This window comes from Bubalus bubalis, chromosome 5 (genome assembly GCF_019923935.1).
Source record: "Bubalus bubalis isolate 160015118507 breed Murrah chromosome 5, NDDB_SH_1, whole genome shotgun sequence".
In the NCBI taxonomy this organism is placed as follows: Eukaryota; Metazoa; Chordata; class Mammalia; order Artiodactyla; family Bovidae; genus Bubalus; species Bubalus bubalis.
In genome coordinates this window covers 38423859-38449462 of record NC_059161.1, presented here as the reverse complement: position 1 = coordinate 38449462, position 25604 = coordinate 38423859, and the positions used below count along the sequence as shown (strand labels likewise).

At 45.2% G+C, this 25604-nt stretch overlaps 2 protein-coding genes across 14 annotated transcripts; one reads left to right on the top strand and one right to left on the bottom strand.

Annotated features, from left to right (window-relative positions):
* The first annotated feature begins 47 nt into the window (after positions 1 to 47).
* MASP2 (MBL associated serine protease 2) lies at positions 48 to 14713 on the top strand. 9 transcript variants are annotated; one of them, XM_006076726.3, is made up of 11 exons: positions 48 to 201; positions 285 to 513; positions 633 to 810; positions 1576 to 1707; positions 3786 to 3982; positions 4056 to 4203; positions 7642 to 7760; positions 9538 to 9616; positions 11749 to 11880; positions 12381 to 12455; positions 13675 to 14713. In XM_006076726.3, the coding sequence occupies exons 1-11, from the start codon at positions 197 to 199 to the stop codon at positions 14439 to 14441; spliced, it is 2061 nt and encodes a 686-aa protein (XP_006076788.1). In that variant the 5' UTR covers positions 48 to 196; the 3' UTR covers positions 14442 to 14713. The 9 variants fall into 9 exon arrangements, 6 of the variants coding, with proteins under 6 accessions (XP_006076788.1, XP_044798920.1, XP_044798921.1 ...); XM_044942985.1 differs by lacking the exon at positions 13675 to 14713 and adding an exon at positions 13536 to 13606 and having other exon boundaries at positions 50 to 201; XR_003109451.2 differs by lacking the exons at positions 12381 to 12455; positions 13675 to 14713 and having other exon boundaries at positions 51 to 201; positions 7589 to 7760; positions 11749 to 11811.
* Positions 12104 to 23963, bottom strand: LOC102415776 (TAR DNA binding protein). Of its 5 annotated transcripts, XR_006641088.1 has the most exons (8): positions 23510 to 23662; positions 22275 to 22522; positions 20603 to 20766; positions 20233 to 20373; positions 19430 to 19600; positions 17843 to 19057; positions 16829 to 17108; positions 12104 to 16062 (listed from the first exon to the last, which is right to left on the bottom strand). XR_006641088.1 is itself a non-coding variant. In XM_025285876.3 (6 exons), exons 2-6 carry the CDS (start codon positions 22510 to 22512, stop codon positions 18527 to 18529), a joined length of 1245 nt encoding a protein of 414 aa, XP_025141661.1. In that variant the 5' UTR covers positions 22513 to 22522; positions 23829 to 23963; the 3' UTR covers positions 17129 to 18526. The 5 variants fall into 5 exon arrangements, 2 of the variants coding, with proteins under 2 accessions (XP_025141661.1, XP_006076792.1); XR_329163.4 differs by having other exon boundaries at positions 12104 to 17108; XR_006551149.2 differs by lacking the exon at positions 16829 to 17108.
* Between the last annotated feature and the right edge of the window lie 1641 nt (positions 23964 to 25604).

Sequence of the window (25604 nt, the reverse complement as noted above, 5' to 3'; positions counted from 1 at the left end):
ATCCAGGCCCAGCCCCTGGCTCCTGGAGCATCCTGCCCTCGCTGCCCAGAAATCTGGGCAGGCAGGAGTCATGGGGTCTGTTCCCAGAAGGCCAGGGTGGCTGGGGGCAGGGCCAGGCGCTGGACAAACAGATCAAAGGTGAGGCTCCCTGGGGCTCTAGACTGCGCCTAGTCAGCCGGAGGACACCGAGTGCATCATGAGGTGGGTGGAAGCCCCCAGGACCTGCTTGGCAGGGGTGAGGGCTGAGAGCAGGCCTCACCGCCCCTGCCCTGCACCGCCCTCAGGCTGCTGGTCTTCCTGGGCCTGCTGTGGGGCTTGGCGGCTGCGTCCTCGGGGCCACAGTGGCCCAAACCAGTGTTCGGGCGCCTGGCATCGCCCGGCTTCCCCGACAAGTACGCCAACAACCAGGAGCGGCGCTGGGCCCTGACGGCACCCCCCGGCTACCGCCTGCGCCTCTACTTCACCCACTTCCAGCTGGAGCCCTCCTACCTGTGCGAGTATGACTTTGTCAAGGTGCCAACAGGGCAGGCGGGGGGATGGGACACCTGGGAGCAGGGTCTGACCTCGGAGGGTGGGAGGGTAGTCAGGCCTGGCGTCGCGCCTTTGCTCCCCGTGACCCCCGAACCCCCCAGCTGAGCGCCGGGACCAAGGAGCTGGCCACGCTGTGTGGCTCGGAGAGCACAGACACAGAGCGGGCGCCTGGCAACGACACCTTCTACTCACCGGGCTCCAGCCTGGATGTCACCTTCCGCTCCGACTACTCCAACGAGAAGCAGTTCACAGGCTTCGAGGCCTTCTACTCTGCAGAGGGTGAGCAGGGGAGGAGGCCGGTTGTGGGGGCGGGATTCGGTCTCAGGCTAGACTGGTCCTCCCTTTGGTCTCCTCCCCACCCCCACTCTGGTCCCTGAGGCTGGCTTCTTGCCAGACCAGCAGGAGAAGAGTGCACACCTGGTCTGACATCATCACAATGCAAATATCCCTAACAGGCCATGATCTCTGCTCTAAACTAAGCCCCCCTTGGGTGCCAGGTGCTAAGACTGAATGCCCTTCTGTGCCAGGGACATCCTCAGGGGCTCCTGTGATGCAAGGGCCAGGTGAGCCCATTTGCAGATGGGCAGGTGAAGCCCTGCTGGCTTGAGTACTGGGTCTGCATGTGGACTTCGATGCTTGATTTCAGATTCTGGCTCTTGCAGGGACTTGCTGTGTGGCCTTGGGCAAGTGGTTCAACCTCTCTGTGTTTGTCCTGAGGCTGCTCTAAGAGTTCAGTGAAACCTGTACAGAGGCATACCCACCGGGTTCCCTTGTAGGCCGCTCCCTGTGCTGGCCTGGCTACATGGAGCAGGATGCTTCACCTTCATTGGTTTAAAAAGGGTGAAATTGAGGTCTCCCTCCACCTGCTGCAGGAAGGCCACAGTGACCTTTGTTTGGCCGCTAGCACTTGGGCGGGCACAAGCCACCTCCATTCCCGAGGAGGCTCCTCTCAGGGCAGCTGTGAGGCTGGGGGCCTCTGAGCCCGAGCCCAGACCTCAGTGATATCCCCTCTCCCTTCCTGCTGCCTGCCTGGCCCTCCCCCAGACATTGACGAGTGCCAGGTGCCCCCAGGAGAGGCCCCCACCTGCGACCACCACTGCCACAACCACCTGGGCGGCTTCTACTGCTCCTGCCGTGTGGGCTATGTTCTCCACAGGAACAAGCGCACCTGCTCAGGTGAGCCACAGCTGAAAGGGGAAAAGGGGGACACTATGCCTGGCCCAGCCCCCACTCTGCCCCAAGATACCACTGGCTCCTCAAGGCCACAGTTGCTCTGCCCAGGCGACTGGAGGGACCACTGGCCTTGGCCCTCTAGACACTTCTCCTAGGTGGTGGCCCCTTCTTGGTCTTCTGTCCCTTCTCACCATCCACCCATTCATCCTCTACCCAACTGTCCATCTGTCCACTCACCCATCCATCCATCCATCTATCCATCTATCACCCATCCATATATCCATCTATCTGTCTATCCACCCATCCATCTATCCGTCCATCTATCCACACATCCATCCATCCATTTACCCATGTTCTCCAATTCCTCACCCACCTCTGCCCTGTCCTTGGCTCACTCTCATCCCCTTCAGCTCATTCACTTGGTGAGCATGTGTTAGGCCCTTACTCTGTACCTGGCTTACCCTCCCTGGGGTGGGGGGCTCCAGGATGGAGGAGTGGGGGGCCCCAGGCCTGCTTCACACAAGCTTCCCTTCATGGAACCTCAGGGTGAGGGCAGGGCCTGCTCAAAGCTGCTGTTTGGTGCCCAGCCAGCCAACCCCTTTGTCCTCCACTGCCTGGATGCCCCTCTGCGCCTTTGCCAGAGGCCTGGATGGAAAACCAGCCGGTGCCCTGGGGAGTGAGCAGCCGCATCCCTCGAAGCTGACTCTGCGCCCCCTGCTCAGCCATCCCTCCCCTGTGTCTCTCCCTGTCTCTGTTCTCTTCCAGAGCAGAGCCTCTAACCTCCCCTCCAGCTCCCGTCTGGGTTGGGCAAGTCTGCTGCTGCCTGCAGCCCCCACTGACCGCCCCCTTGGACCTAACAATAAACGTGGCTCCACCTCCACCTGCTGCCTGTCTCTGGGGGGACAGTGGGGGAGGGCTGTGATGTGCTTCCTGGCCCCTCTCCTCTTCCACCCTCATCTCAGTCTGAGGGGCCCCAGTTGGTGGGGTGGTCCCCTCCATGGGGCCACAGGCGTCTTTCCCAGAAGGGCTTGCTCTACCTCCACCCTTGTTTTGATGGTGGGGCCTTGAGGTCCAGAGAGGGGCATAGGATTGCCTGAGTTTCCACAGGGCAGCCAAGCTCTTGCTGCTCCCCTACCAGGAATCCAAGGACTGGGCTCAGAGCATCCTTGGGTCCACTTCCTGTTCAGAGGGCAATTCAGGTCCTGTGTGTGCTGGGCTGGGGGGAGCCTGACCCAGAGCAGAAGAGGCCAGGGAGGTTTTGATGGATGGAAACTGATTGCCCATCAACTCACTGACAGGTAATCTGGTCCCCCACATCTGGGGCTGACTGCCTCTGTACCCTGGGAAGCAGCCACGTAGAAGAAAGGCAGTGCTGGGCTCCTACTTCCTGAAATGTCCCCCCCACCACCACCTGGGGGAGGGGGACAGGACCCTCCCATGAGTGATGCTGACTTCCCTCTTCAAAGGCAGAATCAGCTGTTTTAGTGGGGAATGTGGGCACCAGACTCATCTGTGATCAATATGGACTTGAACTTCCCTCAACTGCCCCCCTGTCTTGATCCAGGGAAGGTGGGCGGGGGGAGGGCCCAAGGGAGGCTGGGCTGGACTGGCCAAGCCTGGGGGAGATGAACTTGGGGGTTGCTAGAGTCAGGGGTGGGTGGGTGACCCTCAGTCCAAGGAGATATCCCTCCTCCCATCCACTCCCCACCCAATTCCTGGGGAATAAGGAAAGTCCCCTTCTCTTCTCTTGGTGCCTCCTTCCCCTGGGCAGATCCCACACCCCTCATTCCTGGAACTGGGACTCTGGCCCAGTGATTCCTGCAACAGAAGCCTTGGCCTAGGGCCCCCACCTTCCCTGGGGGTGTGGGAGTGCAGCCCCAGAGAATGTACATTCAAGTGTCGCGGGTGTCAGCTAAAGCCTGGAAGCCAGAGGAAGCCCCTCCCTAAACTGTCCCTTCAGCCCCTGGGTGGAGTGTCCAGTCTCTGGAGGGGCTTCTGGGGCTGGTGTCTGAGCTCGACCAGTAGCCTGAGCCAGGCTTCTGTGCCCGGCTCACCGTGCCTGTCTTCCCCCCTCTCCCCAGCCCTGTGTTCCGACCAGGTCTTCACTGCCCGGTCTGGGGAGCTCAGCAGCCCTGAATACCCGCAGCCATACCCCAAGCTCTCCAGCTGCACCTACAGCATCCACTTGGAGGAGGGATTCCATGTCATCTTGGACTTTGTGGAGTCCTTTGACGTGGAGACGCACCCCGAGACCCTGTGCCCCTACGACTCCCTCAAGGTCTGGTTCCTCTGGCCCCCACCTCACCCTGGCCCGGTAGGTCCTGGGGTGACGGGTACCTCTCTGTTTTCAGATTCAAACAGACAAGGCGGAATACGGCCCGTTCTGTGGGAAGACATTGCCCAGCAGGATTGAAACCAAGAGCAATACCGTGACCATCACCTTTACCACCGATCAGTCGGGGGACCACATGGGCTGGAAGGTCCGATACAACAGCACAGGTGAGGGCAGGTAGGGGCTCTTCCAGAAGCATCAAGGAACCACAAGGGATGGAACTCTTCCTGGCTGGGCCCCGGAAACTGGGAAGGGACAATTTTTTCTCTACCTGCTCAGTGTCCCTGGCTGAGTCTGAAAAGCAGACTGAAAGGTTAATGGGAAAAAGTATACTTGTTCATGTAAGTTTTATGTGGCACTAGGGCTTCCCAGTGGCTCAGATGCTATGAATCTGCCTGCAATGCAGGAGACCTGGGTTCACTCCCTAGGTCAGAAAGACCCCTGGAGAAGGGAATGGCATCCTACTCCGGCATTCTTGCCTGGAGAATCCCATGGACAGAGGAGCCTGTTGGGCTACAGTCCGTGGGGTCACAAAGAATTGGACACGACTGAGTGACTTAACAGTCTACACACACTCCACGCTTTACATGGCACAGGTGCCTTCCTAAGGAAATGAAGACCCAGAGAGACAGCTGTGTACTTCTGTGCTGGGTCTGCTAAGGAGTGTGACAGGTTGAGGAATATAAAGGGTGGTGAACTGGGGGAAACTTGTTCAGTCACTCAGTCATGTCCGACTCTTTGCGACCCCATGGACTGCAGCATGCCAGGCTTCCCTGTCCATCATGAACTCCTGGAGCTTGCTCAAATTCATGTCCATCGAGTCGGTGATGCCATCCAACCATCTCATCCTCTGCCGTCCCCTTCTTCTCCTACCCTGAGAAAGCCCAGCATCAGGGTCTTTTCCAATGTCAGTTCGTGGGATCAGGTGGCCAGAGTGTTGGAGCTTCAGCTTCAGCCTCAGTCCTTTCAATGACTCAAATGTAGCCAGCCTTGTTTGTTAGGATTTTTCTTGGCATCCCTTTGTCTTTGGTGATAAGGCTTCCCTCTGAGTGTAGGGAAGACACCTGTCACACAAGGGTCTTAAAACCTGCTTCAGGGGAGAAGGGAGAGGCAAAAGGAGGAATATGGAAGGGTGTTGTCCCAAGGGCAAGGGAACTGTTATGTGCAAAAGCACAGAGGCTCCATCTTTCTTGGTGTGAAGCTGCAGTGGGTGTGATGGGGTGGGCAGAGATGGGGGCTCCCATCACAGAGGGTTTGGACAGGGCATCTGCAGCTGGGGCTACACTCTGCCTCCCTGATCTGCCTCCACTCTCCAGGCCTCTTGGGCTTTCCCCACCTCTTCCTCATGACAGACCCTCACACACTGGGTGGTTCTTGGTACTTCCTCCTTAGACACAAGTCCAAGTCCCCCATCTTCTGGGCACTGACCACTGGATGTGACTGTCCCCCTGAGAGTTGACACTCTCAGCCAACTGGTCTCTCAGGATATTTTTGGAAGGACCGAGTAACTGAACTGGAGAAACTCCAAAGCAAAATACTTGCAGCCCAAGCTGTGCTGAGAGTGCAGGCTGAGGGTCAGGCTGCCCAGCCTGATGTCCCAGCTGTAGTGCCACCTGCTTCCTGGCCATGTGACACTGAGCTTCTTAAAGTAACTTTGCTGAGATATAATGTCTCAATTATCTAATGAAGGATAACATCTCCGTGGAAAGGTGGGGGTTGGTGGGCTAATGTAGAAGGCATGGGGTGTGTGTGAAGGAGGTATTAATTTTTAAAATGAGAAGATTGGATTAACAAAGATTAACCTTTGGGCCGCCTCTGTTGGACATGTGGGAAAGAATGAGAGCCTGGTCAGGAGGGCAGAGACCAGCATTTTGGGAAGCCTTTTTTTTTGGGGGGGTGTGGGCCATTTTTAAAGTCTTTATTGAATTCGCCACAATATTGCCTCTGTTTCTGTTTTTTTGGCCGAGGCATATAGTATCTTAGCTCCCTGACCAGGGATCGAACCCACACCCCACTGTGCTGGAAGGTAAAGTCTTAACCACTGGATGGCCAGGGAAGTCCCAAACATTTCATTTTTTAAAAGCCTTTTGTTTTCCTGTGGGTCAAAGTAATAAAATTTCTAAACCTGGAGTACTGGTTTCAGAGCGAGTAGGAGGGAAAAGTCAGGTTTGCCAGGCTGCTGAGTGAGAAGGGGCCGGCACACAGCCTGGCAGTGTGTGTGAAGGAGGGTGTCAGCAGGACCCTGGCCTGGGATTAAGACAGTCTCAGTAAGCCCTGAGATGTCCCTGGAGACTCAGGGGCCTGCCTGGGACTGAGAGTCACCCAGAGACATAGAGATCGGCTGCTGGAGGAAGTGGAGGACAGGCAAATGGCCTGCGTGGGCTGAGGGGTGGCCTTGGGGGATTGTCAGCCATGGGGGATGGGCTGAAGCCACGGGGTGACAACAGGCCAGGGTTTGGGGGCCAAAGTGGAAGCCAGTCCTGAGCCCTGTGGGCACATGCTCATGAGGGACAGGAGAGGCTTCCCAGGTGCCAGTCTGGCTCTGAGCCACGAGGTCTGCTGGGAGGGCTCTCTGGCTGCAACCACCTCTTCAGTTCAGTTCAATTCAGTTCAGTCACTCAGTCGTGTCTGCCTCTTTGCAACCCCATGAATCGCAGCACACCAGGCCTCCTTGCCCATCACAAACTCCCGGAGTTCACTCAAACTCATGTCCATCGAGTCAGTGATGCCATCCAGCCATCTCATCCTTTATCGTCCCCTTCTCCTCCTGCCCCCAATCCCTCCCAGCATCTGAGTTTTTTCCAATGAGTCAACTCTTCGCATGAGGTGGCCAAAGTATTGGAGTTTCAGCTTTAGCATCAGTCCTTCCAAAGAACACCCAGGACTGATCCCCTTCCAGTGCTTATTCCCTGGTGACTCAGCCGGTAAAGAATCCGCCTGCAATGCAGGAGACCTGAGTTCACATCCTGGGTCAGGAAGATCCCCTGGAGAAGGAAATGGCAACCCATTCCCGTATTCTTGCCTGGGAAATCCTACAGATGGAGAAGCCTTGCGGGCTACAGTCCATGGGGTCGCAAAGAGTAGGACACGACTGAGCGACTAACACTTTATTAGCAAAGCACGTTCGTCTGTGCTTCACACTCAGTCCTCACAAAGCCCCAGGAGGTGAGCAAACAGTCTCATCAGGCTTATGGATGAGGAAACTGAGACTTTCCTGTGATTTGAATGCATGTGGTCCAGCTCTTCTCCACCCCCGCCCCCACCGCCACTGTTACATTCCCCAGTTCTCTGCAGTGTGTGTGAGGCCCCTGGTGGGGAGCAGACACGCCCTTTGCCATGACCATGCTCCCTTATTGCATGCCTGACTTTCTTTCCATCACTTTGGCTGAAGCCCAGGCCAGACAACAAATCCTAATTTGTACAGTAAGCAATGGAAAATTTAATCTTGCCTTTGGATTTAAATCTTAAGAACTCTATCCCACTTGTGGAAAGCTCTCTCTACACAATAAGTGTTTCACTTACAAATCAAGAACTTTTAATTGCTCAATTCAGACTTGCCTGCTGTAGACCACAGCCAAACCCATACGTCTCATTTCCTTGCTCAGCTGAGCCTTGCCCTGATCCATTGGCGCCACCTAATGGCCGCATCTCCCCTGTGCAAGCCAAATACATCCTGAAAGACCACTTCTCCGTCTTTTGCGAGACCGGTTATGAACTTCTGCAAGTAAGTTAATATAAAACTGCTAACTGCAACCACAATCTTGATGGTTTTTAAATGAATACATATTTATATCAGCAAGTATGTGAAAGGAAGATGGGAAAACAGCTGTCAGCATGGTGGTTTCTTTTCCCTGTGATTAAACAATAAAATTCAAAGAAATGATACATTTGCTGAGAAATGGCTATAGAAAAATTTCTATTCTTAGGAATTCTATTTTTAAAAATACTAATTAATTTGTTTTAGCAGTGCTGGTTCTTCCTTGCTGCTCAGGTTTCCTCTAGTTGCAGCAAGCTGGGGGCTACTCTCTAGTTAGTGTGTGGGCTTCTCATAGTGGTGGCTTCTCTTGCTGTGAGCACAGGCTCTTGAGTACAAGGATGAAGGGCTTAATTGCCCTGCAGCATGTGGAATCTTCCCGGAACAGGGATTGAACCCACATCTTCTGCATTAGCAGGAGGATTCTTAACCACTGAACCACCAGGAAGTCCCAGAACTCTGCTATTTAAAAAAGCTTTGTCTTGGGGAGAGCTGGTGATATAAATGAACACCTTTCTCAGTTCATACACATTACTGCAGCTCCTGGTAAAGCCGCTGAAATGTTTGCCATTGTGCTCTATGTTACCACCTTGCTATAATCAAACTCCTCCTCATGGTCAAATGACCTTTACCTGAAACAACTCCTGGGCCTACAAAAAATTAAACGGCCCTTGGAAACAGTATATTCTGCAGAGTTATAAACAGTGACCACTGTTAAGGGAGAGGGAGGATAATTTCAAAAAATGCTTAGTGTGTTGCTTTAGGGGCTCAGGTAGGAGATTAACATGTCCTCTTTATGTTCTTCAAAATTGTCACTGAATCCCAATGGTAAAAAGTAATAACACTGAAATGATAGCTGGCTATGCAATCCAGTCCTGTGGAGCGAGGAAAAGTGAGACACTTTCCTCAGTTCGCAAACTTCTGGGCGGGCTCTTACCATAGCTCCTTGAACTGCAAACCTGTTTAGTTTTTCTTTTTAAATAAACATCTATTTAACATCTAGTTTTATCAGCCATTATCTTTAAAGATTTATATATATATATATATATATAATTTTTTTTTTTTTTTGGCCATACCTCGTAGCTTGTGGCTCCCCAATGAAACCTTGAAGTCCTAACCATAACCACTGGACTGCCAGCGAAGTCTCCCTCTCTTTTTTTAGTATTTCCTGTTCAGTCTCTGATGAAACAAACAAAAAAAATCATCCTGCTCTCCTTTAAAGCATAAAGTTTCTGTCAAAGCCACCTTCTTTCATTTAAAGTCCATTTTAGAAAAATATCTCAATGTAAAAATGTCCCTCTAGATATTAGCAATGGAACTGAGAGAAAACACCCTTGTGAAGTTTAACCAAGTATTTTAAATGACTTTCCTCCAGCTAATAGCTGCAGGGTAGAAAAATCCAGACACATTCATTCCATGCCTGATCAGGCTGACCTTCCCCAGACTTCTGACCATTACCCTTTGGCACTTAAAGAAATGGTGCAGCATCAGCAGGAACTTGAAATCTGACATGTTCTTGGATTAAAATGGAAAGCAAAAGCAAAAACTGCTGCAAGAGGTCAACATCTTTGAGAGACACAGGCAAGAAGACATCACCAAGCACACACATGTATCAAGGTAGCTGGGCTGTGTCATGTGGGTTCATCACCCTCCTTGGGAGCATCTCTCGAAACACTAGAAGAGGAACTCCTGTGGAGTGCTTTATGATGAAAACAAGGAAATTAATATTTTCTCAATTCCTCTTTAGGGTAATTTACCTCTGAAATCATTTGCTGCAGTCTGTCAGAAAGACGGGTCTTGGGACCGACCGATGCCAGTGTGCAGCAGTACGTATGTGTGACCACAACGCCCGCAGCTGCTTCTGCCACTACTGCTTCTGGTCTTTTTAGAAAATGATTTTATCAGGGCTTGAATTCTAAGTATGCTTGTCTTACCCAGTGTCTAGGTGTACTCTTAAGCAGTTAAAATGGGACCATGCTACTAGGAAAAGTATTTGCTTTAGTATATGCAAAAGTACTAAGTAAAAAAGATGGGGAATAGAGAAAAATTACATCGTAATACTCATAATCCCACTGTATCAGAGTATAACCACTGTTGCTATTTTGGTGTATATCTCTTCAATTACGTATATCACACATGCAAACATGTTCAGGCCACCACTTGATGCAGATAATTGTGGTATGTGTATGTGTATATACACATACATACACACAGACATATATCCACATCAAACTGGGATGACAATGTCCATTACCGTTTTATGAACTGAGTCATGTATCTAATGAATTGTTACATGTTCAGTTCAGTCACTCAGCTGTGTTTGACTCTTTGCAACCCCATGGACTGCAGCATGCCAGGCCTTCCTGTCCATCACCAACTCCTGGAGCTTGCTCAAAGTCACATCCATCTCGTCGGTGATGCCATCCAACCATCTCATCCTCTGTCGTCCCCTTCTCCTCCCATCTTCAATCTTTCCCAGCATCAGGGTCTTTTCCAATGAGTTAGTTCTTCACATCAGGTGGCCAAAGTCCTGGAGTTTCAGCTTCAGCATTAGTCCTTCCAATGACTGATCTCCTTGTAGTCCAAGGGACTCTCAAGTCTTCTCCAACAACCCCAGTTCAAAAGCATCAATGGTAGTGGGAGTAACAAATTTACAAAACAAAAAAAGTGAAAACCTCTCTTGCCCAAATCCTCAAACTGTTGATACCTTTAGGACACTGGGGTCCATTCCTTCACATTCGTTATCTCCTATGCTATTCATACTAATGTATTTCACTATTACATACTTTTGAACCAAAGTGGGATTCTCAAATCTGACTGCAGTTTACCCTTTCCCTCCTTAATTGCTGGGCTACTTTCCACATCAATTCAAGTACTAACAGAGCTGCTCATTCTTATTAATGACTGTCTAGTATTCCATGAGAGCTATGATTTTCAGTCCATGCGATCTTTATTTCGTTTTTTACCATTACAGATGCTGTAGTTAATACCTCTGTACCTATATCTTCACATATCTTGTTCAACGGTTTCTACAAAATTCCTAGGGGAATTTAAATATTTTCATCTCTAAAATTTATATACCTGTCAGAATATACCACCAATATACTACCAATTTTTAGTTTAAAAAACAGTAAAGAAGAGTTGGCACTGAAGGGAGTGTTGGAGTAAGAGGTATGGGTGTGAGCCCTGATTCTGCCACTTCTGTGGTTATGGGCATATTACCTGTGGAGAAATTATAGACAATGTGGACTAAGCACTTGGCATAGAGCCAGATACACTGCTATTAAGTTGCTGAAAACCAAGTATTATTTTTTTAGTATCCACAGAAATACATCAACAATGTTTTATTGTGTACAAAACTATGACTTTTAGACTGATACCACTTTCTCACAAACGGGTTAGTTATTTCACATAAATGTCCAAACAGGTATGAATTCCAACCCACACTCAAGGTAACATGACTTCTAGGTCTTCTAAAAAGCTAAGGATCATAACAAGCTGAGTCCTTTCAGTCGTCTTTGTATTGTTCTACCTTTAAGGCCAATCAAATTGCACCAGTTTACATGGAGCCAGACTGTACATGCCACCTGCACGCCGTGCTGTTTTCTTCTGTTGCTATTTTGTTGCACGAGGAGATATTCAATAAACGCCAACCACTTTTTTTACATGTGGGAATGCTAAGGAAGTCCAAGTGGTTTCAAATCCCCTTCCTTTAGGGAAAGCATCCTACCCTCCTTGCCCAGGGCCTTCACTTCAATCTAGCCGTTTAGTGAGGGATAGGAGTGACACTTTAAAACCACACTTAAGGTGATGCTCATTTTCAGAGATGAAATGATGTCCACCTTGAACGTGCCTTCAGGTTGCAGCACCACACAGCCAACCACCATCACAATCTCCACACATCATTTTAATGTTAGAATTCAGTACAAACTGACTTCCCTCTCCCATTATTTATTAGTTGTGGACTGTGGCCCTCCTGACGATCTACCCAGTGGCCAGGTGGAGTACATCACAGGTCCTGCTGTGACCACGTACAGGGCTGTGGTTAAATACCGCTGTAATGAGTTCTACACGATGACAACCAACGATGGTAAGCAAACTGTTCCAAGTTGGGGGTGGGTAATATTTGGAACCTAAGCCCTCATGATCTGAAAATAAACTTACCCAACATTTTTGGCTAAGGCTAGGCAAAAGATTAAAAGGCACGTCTCCCACCTGCTAAGTGAAATATTGCAGCTGAAGTGACTTTAATGTCAATTTGCAAGAATCTGAAAACAGATCTTATCTAGTAAATGACTACCACAAACACACAATATATTCCAAATGGTTTAATTTAACAAGTCAAAACCTTATCATTAAGCACTTGAGATCTTGATACATATTCAAGTTACACGTCTAAAAGGTTTCCACTTTGCAAGCAAACATGGTAATGCAGAGACCTCCTATTTATGAAATCATGTAAAACGGTTATTCAGAACCTCTATTTCCCACTGATGCTCAAGAATCAACATTTTTCAAGGGGGTATTCAAGCAAATGACAACCACCTTTTACATGCAGTTAAACATTTTTGTTTTTCCAATGATTTGCAGGTAAATATGTGTGTGAGGCTGATGGATTCTGGACGAGCTCCAAAAGAGAAAAATCACTCCCAGTCTGTGAGCCTGGTAATGGATACATTTATACAAGAGATTTGTAATTGATGGAAAGTAGAACTGGGTAGAAGACAGTAAGTAGCGCTTTAGCTGTGTAGGCAGAAATGTAACTTCAGCACTTGGCTCTTAGACCAACTTATTATTTCCAAGTAATATGTTCTCATTACCCCTTTCCATGTGGAGAGGTTTGTTAGGTCCTGACTGCATCAGTCATTTGATTATTTTTGACCTTACAACTAGGCAAGCATAAAAAATTAAATACTTAAAATTATCTTGAACCATCTATACATTTATAAACACGAGTTCTTCTGTTACTTTTCTTCCCTATAGAAATGCTATTAAAACCCAAAGCTAATAACCTCATTATTTCCCTAAGCAATTGTTTCCAATGACATCTAGTTGTTAAACATTAATGCAATTTGCCTTTTAATAGTACTCAGAAAAAGTTTTTACCAGAATTGGCTCTGAAGATATAGTTGACAAAGAAGAAGAAAAATCAGAAAAGTAATAATATATCCATTACCCGTTACTGGGTTTAGTCTTCTCAGTTGACACAATGTTTATAAGCTTTCCTAAGAGTATTCTGCCACAACAGGAAACAGATTTGCTACATTAATAAGCATATTTAGTTAGCAATATACAGTAAAGTCTAGTGTCTGGAAGGAACAACTAGACCAGAAATAATTTCTGAACCTGAAGGTTCCTGGCTACAACTGTAACATTCTCATTTTTAAAACATTTAAATGTTCAAAGGTGAAAGGAGTCTGCAAATCCTATGATACTGACCCTAGTTCCTGCTTTCCCAGAACTACATTGTAGATACTCCATTTTACAAGCAGGAAAACAGAAGCAATGGAGAGGTTATTTACTTTCACTTCCTGCGCACACCAGCTCAGACAACTCCTGTTAGCCCTACCGAACACATTCCCAGTCCTGAGACCAAGTTACTTTGGCAAAACAAATTAGTTTCTACATATTAATTTTCACTCACCTCATTTTCTGAGGAGCTAAAAAATACCAAATGGTTTTATCGATCTTTGAACAATGTTTTGAGCAGTAAAACATATATACTATACTCACTTGCCTGTACAGGTGGACAAACACCAATTCGTGTGATGCAATTTTTGGCTGACATTAAACATGAGTAATTGACAACTCCAAAGTGGTAATAATTGGAGAAAAACACCATCAGGTTTCTGTAAAGCCTCTATACATCTGCTTCTTTCCCCAGTGTGTGGAATATCCACCCGTACTACAGAAGGTCGTATATATGGAGGACAAAATGCAAAGCTTGGTTATTTTCCTTGGCAAGTGCTGTTACTAGGTAAAACTATGGCAGCAGGTGCACTTCTGTACGACAACTGGATCCTAACAGCTGCTCATGCTGTATATGACCAAAGAGAAGACGCTGCCTCCCTGCAGATTAGAATGGGTGCCCTGAAGAGAATATCACCTAATTATACACAAGCCTGGGCGGAGGCCATTTTTATACACGGAAGTTACATTCATGATGCTGGTTACAATAACGACATAGCACTGATTAAACTGAAGAACAAAGTTGCAATCAACAGCAACATCATGCCTATTTGTTTGCCAAGAAAAGAAGCGGAATCTTTCATGAGGACAAATGACATTGGAACTGCATCTGGATGGGGATTAACCCAAAGAGGGTTTCTTGCCAGAAATCTAAAGTTTGTTGACATACCAGTTGTTGACCATCAAAAATGTACTGCTGCCTATGAAAAGAAGTCCTATCCAGAGGGAAGGGTAACTGATAACATGCTTTGTGCTGGCTTGCAAAGTGGGGGCAAGGACAGCTGTAGAGGTGACAGTGGGGGGGCTTTAGTGTTTCTAGATAATGAGACACAGAAGTGGTTTGTGGGAGGAATAGTGTCCTGGGGTTCCATTAATTGTGGGGAAGCAGATCAGTATGGGGTCTACACCAAAGTCATAAACTACATTCCCTGGATCAAGAGCATCATTAATAGTAATTTTTAACTTTGTGTCTTCAGCTAGTACGTGATTCTTTGTTTTAAAAAATACCCGTAAAAGATCTTAGTGGCAAATTGACCTGAGAAACATGAACAGGAGTGCTGCCATTCCACCCCAACTGAACCAGACTGCAGGTGAGCCTGCCTTTCAGGCATGTGTCCACTAGCCACTCTTCCACTACTTAACTCTTTGATTCAAGGGGACATAAGCCACTGTAGTGATACTCATCTTGGCCAATCCATTACAAACTCGGATTAAATCTGCATTTACTTACTTAACAAAGTCCAGTGTCTTTTTCTACTATCCATTTGCATTTCTATGAAATTTCCTATTCATGTTCTTTAACTATTTGTTCTTATTGATCTGAGAATGTTATATATTACAGCAGTACTGGTTCAGGAGTTACTTTGAATGTTTTTCTTGGGTAGATAAATTGGAAATAGCAACACTTTGGCCTATGTATAGATTGATTTCCATGTTAAAACCAACACTATCATTTTTTAATTATAAAAAACTGCCAAACAAAGAACACGAACGGCACTATTTCACATTGTCAAAGACAACAGATTTTCTAAAGGACAATTTGGCAATATATTTCACAAGTCTTAAAAGCATGCATAGTCTTTGACCTGGTAATTACAATGCTAAGATTTTAATTTAGCTGTGAGAATATTCCTAGCACTTGGAAATAACCTAAATAATGTTCAAATTCAGAAGACAGTTGATTCAAAAGTGGCATTTTCATAAGATGAAATATATTAAAAATAAGTGGCGGTATTATTAATAAATGTAGTGTTTTTTTTCTTACAATGAACATGAAATACTTGGGCACACTTAAAAATAGATTACAGATCATACAACAGCTGAGTACAGAACTTAAATACACAGTTAAGAGTTGCTCTCCTAGTAATCAACAACAAAAAACTATTCTAATTATCACATACATCTGAATTACTATGTACTTAACATCTTTCCTAAGGACAAAATTTAAGCCCTGACCCAACCTTAAAAAATTTCATTTAGTTGGCCTCCCTAAAAAGTTTTAATACCTAACACTCAACAAAATTCCTCATTCTAGCCAAAGAGTCACCATTATTATGTAGAAATTCACTGTGATTTCACCTAACTTCTCTTGTACATATAAAGTGCAACTTCTAGAGACTCACTTTTTAAAGCTAACTTTCCAGCATCTTTGTCACATAAATAAAAAAAGAAACTGTATTTTTCCAGTAAGACTCCAGACACTAAACTGTGGTGGCAACAAAAATTTTTATTCAACTGGTTCAAAAGTTTTTAGAATGAATGCATTTAGATGACCAAATAGACTTAAACAAATCTTTGCCAAATAGTTTACTTCTAAACTTCAATTTTTTTTTTTTTTAGGGTAGAATTAAATACCCATAGCTATGTAGTACCATAAACATGTTAATAGAAGGCTACTCAACATTGAAAGCCTTCTAAGACTGGTAACTAGATTTATACAAGTGTAAATAAGGGATTAAAACCATGCCATTGACAAAGTTAACTTACCCCTGGGCTTCTTGAAGGCTTGTCAGTTTAGTCTTTGGAGGTCCCCGAATACCATTTTAAGTTACCATGTTACTGCTGCTGAGTAATAGTGCAAGTGCTAAAATGCAAAATTCAGATGGTACAGGGTTTGGAAATCATGCAATTTAGATGCAGAAAAAAAAATTAAAACAACGCAAGATCCTTTACAGAGGAAACTGAATAAAACAATGTGGCGACCATAAGCCTAAAAGACGACTTCATTTATAAAAGTTTAAAACACATAACTTGCAAAATGACAAACCTATTTATCATAATCTAATTAGATAAGGGCATTAGGTAAATTATCAACACAAAAACTGTACATTCTTCCACTAGAAAAGGAGCTGACTCTCACAGAAGTTAGTTACATTTTAAGTACAATAGAGAATCAATATATTATTGCTTTTACATACTTAACAATGCACCGTGAGAGTCTTGAGTTTTGTAGATTTATTCGACATTATACTATCTCCCCACCTTTGGAAGACAAAGCTCCTTTCACTTAACACTTCCACAGACAGACAACCCACCCGGCTAGTTCTTAAAGCTATCAGGCTTCTTAATGGATTTCAGGCACAAGATAATTTGTGGTTTCTTCTACTTTATCCCTATTGCAATTAATTCCACTTTTCAAATCCCCATCTAGAAAGGTGCTGATATTCCCTTCATTTCAATTGACAGGCTTTGCTACAAAGCATTTTAAATTAACATTGCTTTGCCCATTCCTTCAAATAAGAATATTTTTAGAAGGATGATTTCCCAATGGAGATTTATACAGGCCATGTAAATAGAACATCACCCAAATGCACAGAGGCACTAAGAAAAAGCTGGAGGGTACTGCTTACCATTTTAGGTGTGGTCACCCAGACTTATTAAAAACTAGATTTGAAAAAACAAAAAACAAAAAAAACTTTTCACTTTGGACAATGCAAGAACAAATAGCAATTAAGTCTGGGTATCAGGTGTCAATGCATGACAGGTGATGAATCCATTTGACTTGAGACAACTTTTCAAATAAGTTTATTTGAAGCAAAATAAACTATTGCCAAGAAACTTTATGAAAGTTCCATCTCAAAAGGGTCAAAAAAAGGGGAATTAACTGCTATGAATTCTTTGCATTCAGGGCTGCAAAACAAAGACACATATTATTTAAATCAGTTTTATTTAAGAATTTCCAACAGTGACAACTCTTATAAAAAGCATCCAAGCACAGGACACAGAACTGCAGCAAACAGCATTCTTATGGGTAGCTAACAGACATGAGAACTTCCACCCTGCTTTGAGACACCCCGAGCTCACTGGTGAACTCTGCTTCCAAGTACTCCTGCAAAGCACACCACAAGCTCAGTCCATGTTCTCAACCCATCAGCTTCAGTTCACATTACCACACTTACAGATCAGTAACAGAAGAGAACACACACCATACAGCATTCACAGCAGTTGACAAAGGGGTAGGGGAAATACAAGTATCGTTTCACTTAACACATTCAGCTAACGTGGGTCATCTAAGAACAAAACTCACTTAAAAGTCTTCCAACAGATGTGGATGTCCTTTGAATGCAAAAACATTCGTACATTATTTGCTATCCTTGCTCTCTGCACACTCTCTCACCAAAGCCACAGGATTGAGAGACACATCTCGCCAAGTTAAAAAATATCCATTATGCACCACCAAGTCTCTGCACGCGCTCTCTCCTTTTCTCGCTCATACTAGCCTCTCATGCCTCGGCACCACCATCAATCCCACACAAGGTTTCAAAAGTTCAAACAGCCTTCTGGTTCCATATCACAGCCTTGCGTTCATAGCGTTGATACGACTCCATGAAATAAAGAGTAGCGGATAAAAATGGGACACCCACCGTCAAAGACGCAGCCTGCGCAGTGTGATGGCGAGTTCTTGAATGAGAAAGCATGTAGACAGAAGTATTCCTATGGCAGAATATTTACAGCACTACTTTCAATGAAGTGCTTCTTCCATAAACATTTGAAATGAGATGAACTGCAGAGATTAAATGAAGGCTTCATAATGTACTTTTGTATATGAAGGGAGACAAGTGTTAAAACAAAAACAAAAAAAAACCAAAAGAACCAACCACTGTGACACCATGATCTCCAAAGAAGAGATTTTCCTAAGGAAAGAAATCCATATGGTGGGGTTCAAATTAAAACAAGGAGAAAAGAATGTAGTCCTAATCAATGGTTTCCATTTTGAACATGCAAAGAATTCACTTGACAGTCCAGGGATAAAATATTACAGGAGAAACCCTTTGATATCAATTGTAGTGTGTTGGTTTACCAATCAGGCAAACAGCAGTTCACGTTCAAACACTCAATATTTCAACCCTTTATGTAACAAAACTTATAAAATTCCTTTAGCTCTTCCTCTTTTTCTAAAGAAAAATGTCAAAAATACTGCTGAATATACTCCACACTGAACAAACCAATTTTGAAAATTCTTACATATGTTATTTTACAATATACTTACCATGAGTTTAGAAAAATTTGAATTCCCACCAGTATACCAACTAACTGTAACCCAACGTCTACATTCCCCAGCCAGAAGATTTAGAATCCATGCTAGAGCCGAAGCCTCCATTAAAACCACTGCCTGACCCTGCATTTGATGCCGATCCCCAACCAATCGCTGCACCTGAATTAGAACCACTGTAAGAGTTATTTCCAGAACCAAAAGCCTGATTTGGCTCCCTCTGCATGTTGCCTTGGCTTTGGTTATTACCTGATGGGCCAGACTGGTTCTGCTGACTGGCTAACATGCCCATCATACCCCAGCTGCTCTGCAGAGCAGCCTGGGCTGCAGCCATCATTGCTGGGTTAATGCTAAAAGCACCAAAGTTCATCCCTCCACCCATATTACTACCCTGATTGTTTCCCAAACCCGCTCCACCCCCTCGACTATTTCCAAATCCACCCTGATTCCCAAAGCCACCTGGATTACCACCAAATCTTCCACTTCTTTCTAACTGTCTATTGCTATTGTGCTTAGGTTCAGCATTGGATATATGTACGCTGATTCCTTTAATGATCAAGTCCTCTCCACAAAGAGACTGGGCAACCTATAAAAAATAAGGGATGTAAATAGAGGAGATTAAACCGTTGATTCATACAAAGTAGCAATAAAACTTAGATTTCAAGCCATCATCTACGCTGGAGAAAAAAATCAGCAAGGAGCACTTATTTCATTTAAACTCATAAAATAGCCTTTAGCTTTAGTAATGGCAGCAGGGATTTTTCCGTTCATTTTCAAAGGATGTGTAACACTCCCACTTAAATGTCACGTATTAAAAATATACCTAAGGAGTTTATCACAAATATTCAGGCCCAAATACAGGGTCAGAGAGCTTAGTTAATAAGGATGGTAATTAGCTGGAAGGGCAATGTTCAACAGAAATTACCTAACTGGGGCAAAGTTATTAAGAGAAAAATACCTGATCATCTGCAAATGTAACAAAGGCAAAAGCCCTGAACGGTTTGGGGATGAAGACATCTACCACTTCTCCGTACTGGCAAAAGAACTGCCGCAGTTCATCAGCAGTCATGTCCTCTGTACAACGCCCAACAAACACCTTTCTGCTTCTCAAAGGCTCATCTGGGCTTTGCTGATCAAATCGAAAGGAAGAAAAACCATCAGAAATATTTTACAAGCAATGAAAACAGCATTCTGGTGGAGGATGTAACACAATCTATCTGCCTTTCCTTTAGGTGAGTGCTTAAAAAGTAGGTACATCCCTTCTTTTTTGTATTAGCACATCTTCTTTTAAGACTTCAATGCTTTTAATTTTAAAGCTGATGAAAGTATATTTGGATTAAGGAAAGTTGATGAATTAAAAATGTCCTGGCAAAGAAGATAATGTTCCAAATAAGCAAGTCTTGCCTGCTTGGAATAAGTAAGGCTTTTGTAACAAGATCAACATATTCTAATTGTCTTTGTTAACACTAACGAGATCAACATATTCTTTGTTCACATGTAACTATGTAAGAAATTGCTAATTTATTAAATAACAAGAGAAAGAATAAAATGAATAACGTTTTATTCTAGAGGAGCAATAAACTAAGTATTTCAAACAAATATATAAAATATTCACCATGCATTAAGGTCCTGAGACTTTTAACAAAAGATTTCAAGAACACACCCTGCCACATTTTCCAACTGTAATGTTTTATTTTACAGTGTCTTTTAATTAAGTTTGTCACCACAAATGGCCAAAGCAAAGAAAACAAGAGAAAGTACCTTAGAATTTGGAAGTTTACAGTCACACCATCGTCCATCTATCATATGTCGTTGTGACATTACTTTCACCTGGGTTTCATATTCCGTGAAGCGAACGAAGCCAAACCCTTTTGAATGACCAGTTTTAATATCCTTCTTGACCTAGAAAAAAAATCATTTAAATTCACTAAATCTACACACACATATAACCAACCCAGAGTACACACATGAAGGGAAATAGTATAAACCAAATTTCTTTTCAGCACCCATTATGCATACATATAATAAATATTAAAAATATCACCTACTGAACATGAAGGGTAGCATCACCAGAACAAGGAGTTCTGGACGCTCATTCACTGAAAAACTGTTAAGTGAAATCAAAGCTTACCTGAACCATAAGAACTTCTCCAAAGGTACTGAAGTAATCTTTCAGATCCTGTTCAGTTGTTTTCCATGGGAGACCCAACACTATTAAATCAGATGTTTTCTGGACCGCTCTTTTCACTTTCACTGCTGATGAAGCATCTGTTTCATCCATTTTTCTTTTGTTATCTAAACAAAATGAGCAGAAATCTTTTAGAACATTCATTTAACACTTTAAACACTTCACCCCCTTCATGCAGAAATGAGAAACAAAAACCTTCTAGGAATAGTAAGACACTGGAAACTTCTGGTAAAGAGTGATGTTAGCTCTCATGGACAGAATAAGGCTTAAACAAGCGGCTCGGTTGCTTTTCTGGAGCCAATCTGGGGATTCTAACCTCTGGTTCTGTAACAGCTCAAGATTACAACTGTATGTTCTCCCCTCTCAAAAGATGTATCAAAACAGTAAGTTCCTTTATTTTCACTTTAAAATACATTAAGGAAAAAAAAAGGTTGAAAAACCATGATGCTATCTTTGTGCCTATTAAATATATTTCCTTGATTATTTTAATGTCTATAATCTGACTACCACAAAATTAGCAACTGTAATCTCCAGTTATAGATTTTTAAGGCTGATTTCAGTTTTTCTTTTTTATGTCCAAACTTTCAACATCAAACTCACATTAACTTTATAATAACAGAAACAAGGTTATTAAAAAAAAACAAACAGTATTTGGAAGGGCAGAGAAACTCAATGACATTTGGACAAAAGACAGACCATTTTTTGGAGTAGTGTTATGTTCACAGCTAAATTGAGGAAGGCATATTTCCCATATACCCTTCCCTCTACACAGGCAGAGCCCCACTCCATTATCAAAATCCCCTACCAGGGTGGTACACTTGTTACAACTATGAACCTACATCAATACATTACTATCTAAATGACATTTAAAATTTGGGTAAATATTTATCTACAACCAATGGATCAAGAAACTGCAGACTAAAAGAAACCAAGTTGATTCTAGTAAAATTTTTCTTGATACATGAAAAAAATCTCTTGAGGCAACATCTTAAATACTGACCAAAGAGTACACCTTTGTTGCAATATAAAGTTATAATAAAAGTAACAGAGATCTATCAACTAGCACAAAGTACCTACTGATAAAATGTACTTAGTTCCTTGGCACACTTCTAAATCTTCATGCTTCCTTTTAGATTAAAACCATCACTGATAAGACACAGTGAAAAAGCCCAGACCTAAAACTATAATTAGGACTGAATTACTTCAAGATTTCGGCTATTGCAACTGATGTTCATTTAAGGGGGAAAAAAAAGGAGTAAGATTAGCTGAATGAATGATGTAGCTTGCAAGGATTAAGAACAAATCAAAATATTGAGGCACTTCAGAAGACTATTTTCAACAGACTGATAGAACTGCAAAGCATTCTTAATTTCTTAAATTTGGCATTAGTTCAGCAAAATTAGTGCAGATAATTATTTAAACACATAGTTTTAAAAACATGTTCTGTATTCCAATTCTCACTCATTTAGTGGCCTTCCAAGCTTGTCTGTTAGTAACTTTTGAAGAAATACTTGGGCAATAGGAGATGGTTTACCACGAAGAGACCATGATCTATGCTTGAGAATGAGATACAAACTATACTTTAGGATCACTGCAAAACCAAATGGCAACAAACCTTTGGGATAGTTGACAACATATACCAGATTCCCCCAGCCAGCATCGGGGGCGTGCAGAATTCCTTCTACCAGACGGACACCTCTCATACACTGAGACACTGGATTCCGGTAGCGCAGCCCACATGCCCCTGGAAACTGGGCTGTAACCGTGGACAGCAGCACTGTCCCATCGTCTTCCGATGGTATCTCAATAGGCTCGTCATTCTCATCTTCGGTTACCCGAATGTATTCAGACATCTTTGTTTCTCTTAAAGGGAAAAGAGATACAAATGACTTAACAATTGTGGTCAACGTAACTGTTTCCTTATCCCAGCTGATTTATACGTCACTGTTTTGTAACTTGTAGAAAAATTCTCGGGTCTCTGGATTCTTACAGGTGTTGATTATCCCCGAAAAACGAGAAAGTAAAGGCAAGGATAGCTATTAAAATGTAATGCCTCGCTAGTTCATTAAGTATTTGATGAATGCCTACAATACATCAAGCGCTGCCACTGTGAAACTAGTCTCAGATGGCATGCTAGTGGCAAGGCGGGGGAGAGGGGGGGAAAGGGGAAAGCAGGAGAAAGATCGCAAGCAAGTACTTATTTTATTACAATCGTGATAAGTACTACTGGAAAGTAGTCTGAGGGTGTTTGGGAGAACCTAAGCTGGTTGAGATGTGCGTGTGTGTGTGGGTGTACAGGGGTGTCAAAGTGACTTCCCTAAACAAGCGATGCAGAAGCTGAGTCTTCAGGACTGAATAGGAGCAGTGAGCCAGCCGAAAAGAACAACGGAAAAGTTCCTCCCTGTTCCAGACTGTGGGCTGTCCAGAGGCTCTCCAAACTTGAGCCGCAGGGACAGCGGCGACAGGTTCTTCGCGACGCGGGCCGCCGCCTCCCAGAAGCCAATGCGTGACAACCGAGGGAGGAGTTTCTAAGCGCGGCCGAGGTGGGACCGCTGGGGTATCAGGCCCTAAACTCCGTCCCGGTGCAAAAGTACGAAGGCACAAAGCAATACGCGCGCCGGGAAGCCAGGCCAAACCGCTGCCTCGGGCTGCACAGCTGCGTGGGCCCAGCACCCCAGCTCAGGCGCCGGCTGCCACCCCGCGCCAGGCCCTAACGTCGCTCCCACACGAGTCCGCTCCGGCAGGACCCAGCAGGCCTGGTCCCATGACTCCCTTTCCGGGGCGGCGGCCGCCCCATCGCGGGAGCCGAGGCACACAGGGCGTCCTCAGTGAGAAGCATCTGCAACTCACCCGCTAGGCCGCTGCTAGGAAGCCCGACAGGGAGAATGAAGCAAGGAGGAATCCAAGAGCAGCCCAGCTACCACTTCGCTCCCACAAAATGGCGCTAGGGCCGCCTCCTCCCCACTCCTGCCATCGTCCTCTCCCACCGGCTTCCCGTCCGCAGGTGGAGGGGACCGCCGCACAAAGACAACGACCCTCTCCCCAGAGAGGCAGAACCCCCCCCTCCCCTCAGTCTGAGCACAGGGAGTGAACTTAAAGGCTATAAGGAGGCCAGCACCTAGGCCAGAAAGGCTAAAAATAGAAAAAATGTAGATGGGTAGGCTTTTACCTCCCCCCACGTAGCGTAATAGATGGCTTCGCCCGACCAACCGCCGGCCCCGGGTCTCCGCCGGAGCTCGCGCACTTTTAAAATGCGCGAGACTAGCGCAGGGGCTCGGCCGGACCGGGCGGGGCGGGGCGGGGCGGAGCGGGGCGGGGCGGGCCGGGGCCGGACCGGGGCGGGGCGGGGCGGGGCTGGGCTGGGTGGAGCTGGACTGGGCGGGGCGAAGGCCCTTAGGCCATCCTGACGCTCGGGAGACTGGGAGAGGGCTGTTGAGCCCAAGCCATTTTTAACCTAAAAAGCCCAGCCAGGTGCGTCCTCTATTCTCCCGCAGTCAACCTCCACACCTGGAGAGAATAACTTTGTTCTCAAGAATAGCAAGCATAGCACCTACTGTGTACTGCTGCTGCTGCTAAGTCGCTTCAGTCTTGTCCGACTCTGTGCGACCTCATAGACGGCAGCCCACCAGGCTTCCCCGTCCCTGGGATTCTCCAGGCAAGAACACTGGAGTGGGTTGCCATTTCCTTCTCCAATGCATGAAAGTGAAAAGTGAAAGTGAAGTCGCTCAGTCGTGTCCGACTCTTAGCGACCCCATGGACTGCAGCCTACCAGGCTCCTCCTTCCATGGGATTTTCCAGGTAAGAGTACTGGAGTGGGTTGCCACTGCCTTCTCCGATTGTGTACTAGGTACTACCTAAGTCATCACGTATTTAATTACCCCAACAGTCTTGTATGGTAGGTGCTATTGATGTTATCCGCATATACAGGTGAGGACGAAACTGAGACACAGAGAGGCTCAGTATCTTGCATAAGCAAGGTCAGATGCTCAGTCGTGTCCAACTCTTTGCCACCCTATGGACTATAGCCCCCCAGGCTCCTCTGTCCATGGGATTTTTCATGTGAGAATACTGGAGTGGGATGCCATTTCTTCCTCCGGGGAACTCTTCCTGACCCAGGGATTGAACCTACGTCTCCTGCATTGCAGGCAGATTCTTTACTGCTGAACTATTGGGGAACCCCAAAGTAAGGTTACCCAGGTAGTAAATGGTGAACCTGACATCTGACCCATAACTCTAATGCTGATATAGTCCACGTAGTGTTGAAGCCTAGCTTGGAGAATTTTGAGCATTACTTTGCTAACATGTGAGATGAATGCAATTGTGCGGTAGTTTGAACATGCTTTGGCATTGCCTTTCTTTGAGATTGGAATGAAAACTGACCTTTTCCAGTCCTGTGGCCACTGCTGAGTTTTCCAAATTTGCTGACACATTGGATGCAGCACTTTCACAGCATCTTCTTTTAGGATTTGCTATAGCTCAATGGGAATTCCATCACCTCCACTAGTTTTGTTCCTAGTGATGCTTTCTAAGGCCCACTTGACCTTGCACTCCAGGATGTCTGGCTCTAGGTGAGTGATCACACCATCGTGGTTATCTGGGTCTTGACAATCTTTTTTGTATAGTTCTGTGTATTCTTGCCACCTCTTCTTAATATCTTCTGCTTCTATTGGGCCCGTATCATTTCTGTCCTTTATTGTGCCCATCTTTGCATGAAATAGTCCCTTGATATCTCTAATTTTCTTGAAGAGATCTCTAGTCTTTCCCATTCTGTTGTTTCCCTCTATTTCTTTGCATTGATTGCTGAGGAAGACTTTCTTATCTCTCTCTGCTATTCTTTGGAACTCTGCATTTAGATGGGTATATCTTTCCTTTCCTCCTTTGCCTCTCACTTCTCTTCTTTTCTCAGCTATTTGTAAGGCCTCCACAGGCAACCGTTTTGCCTTTT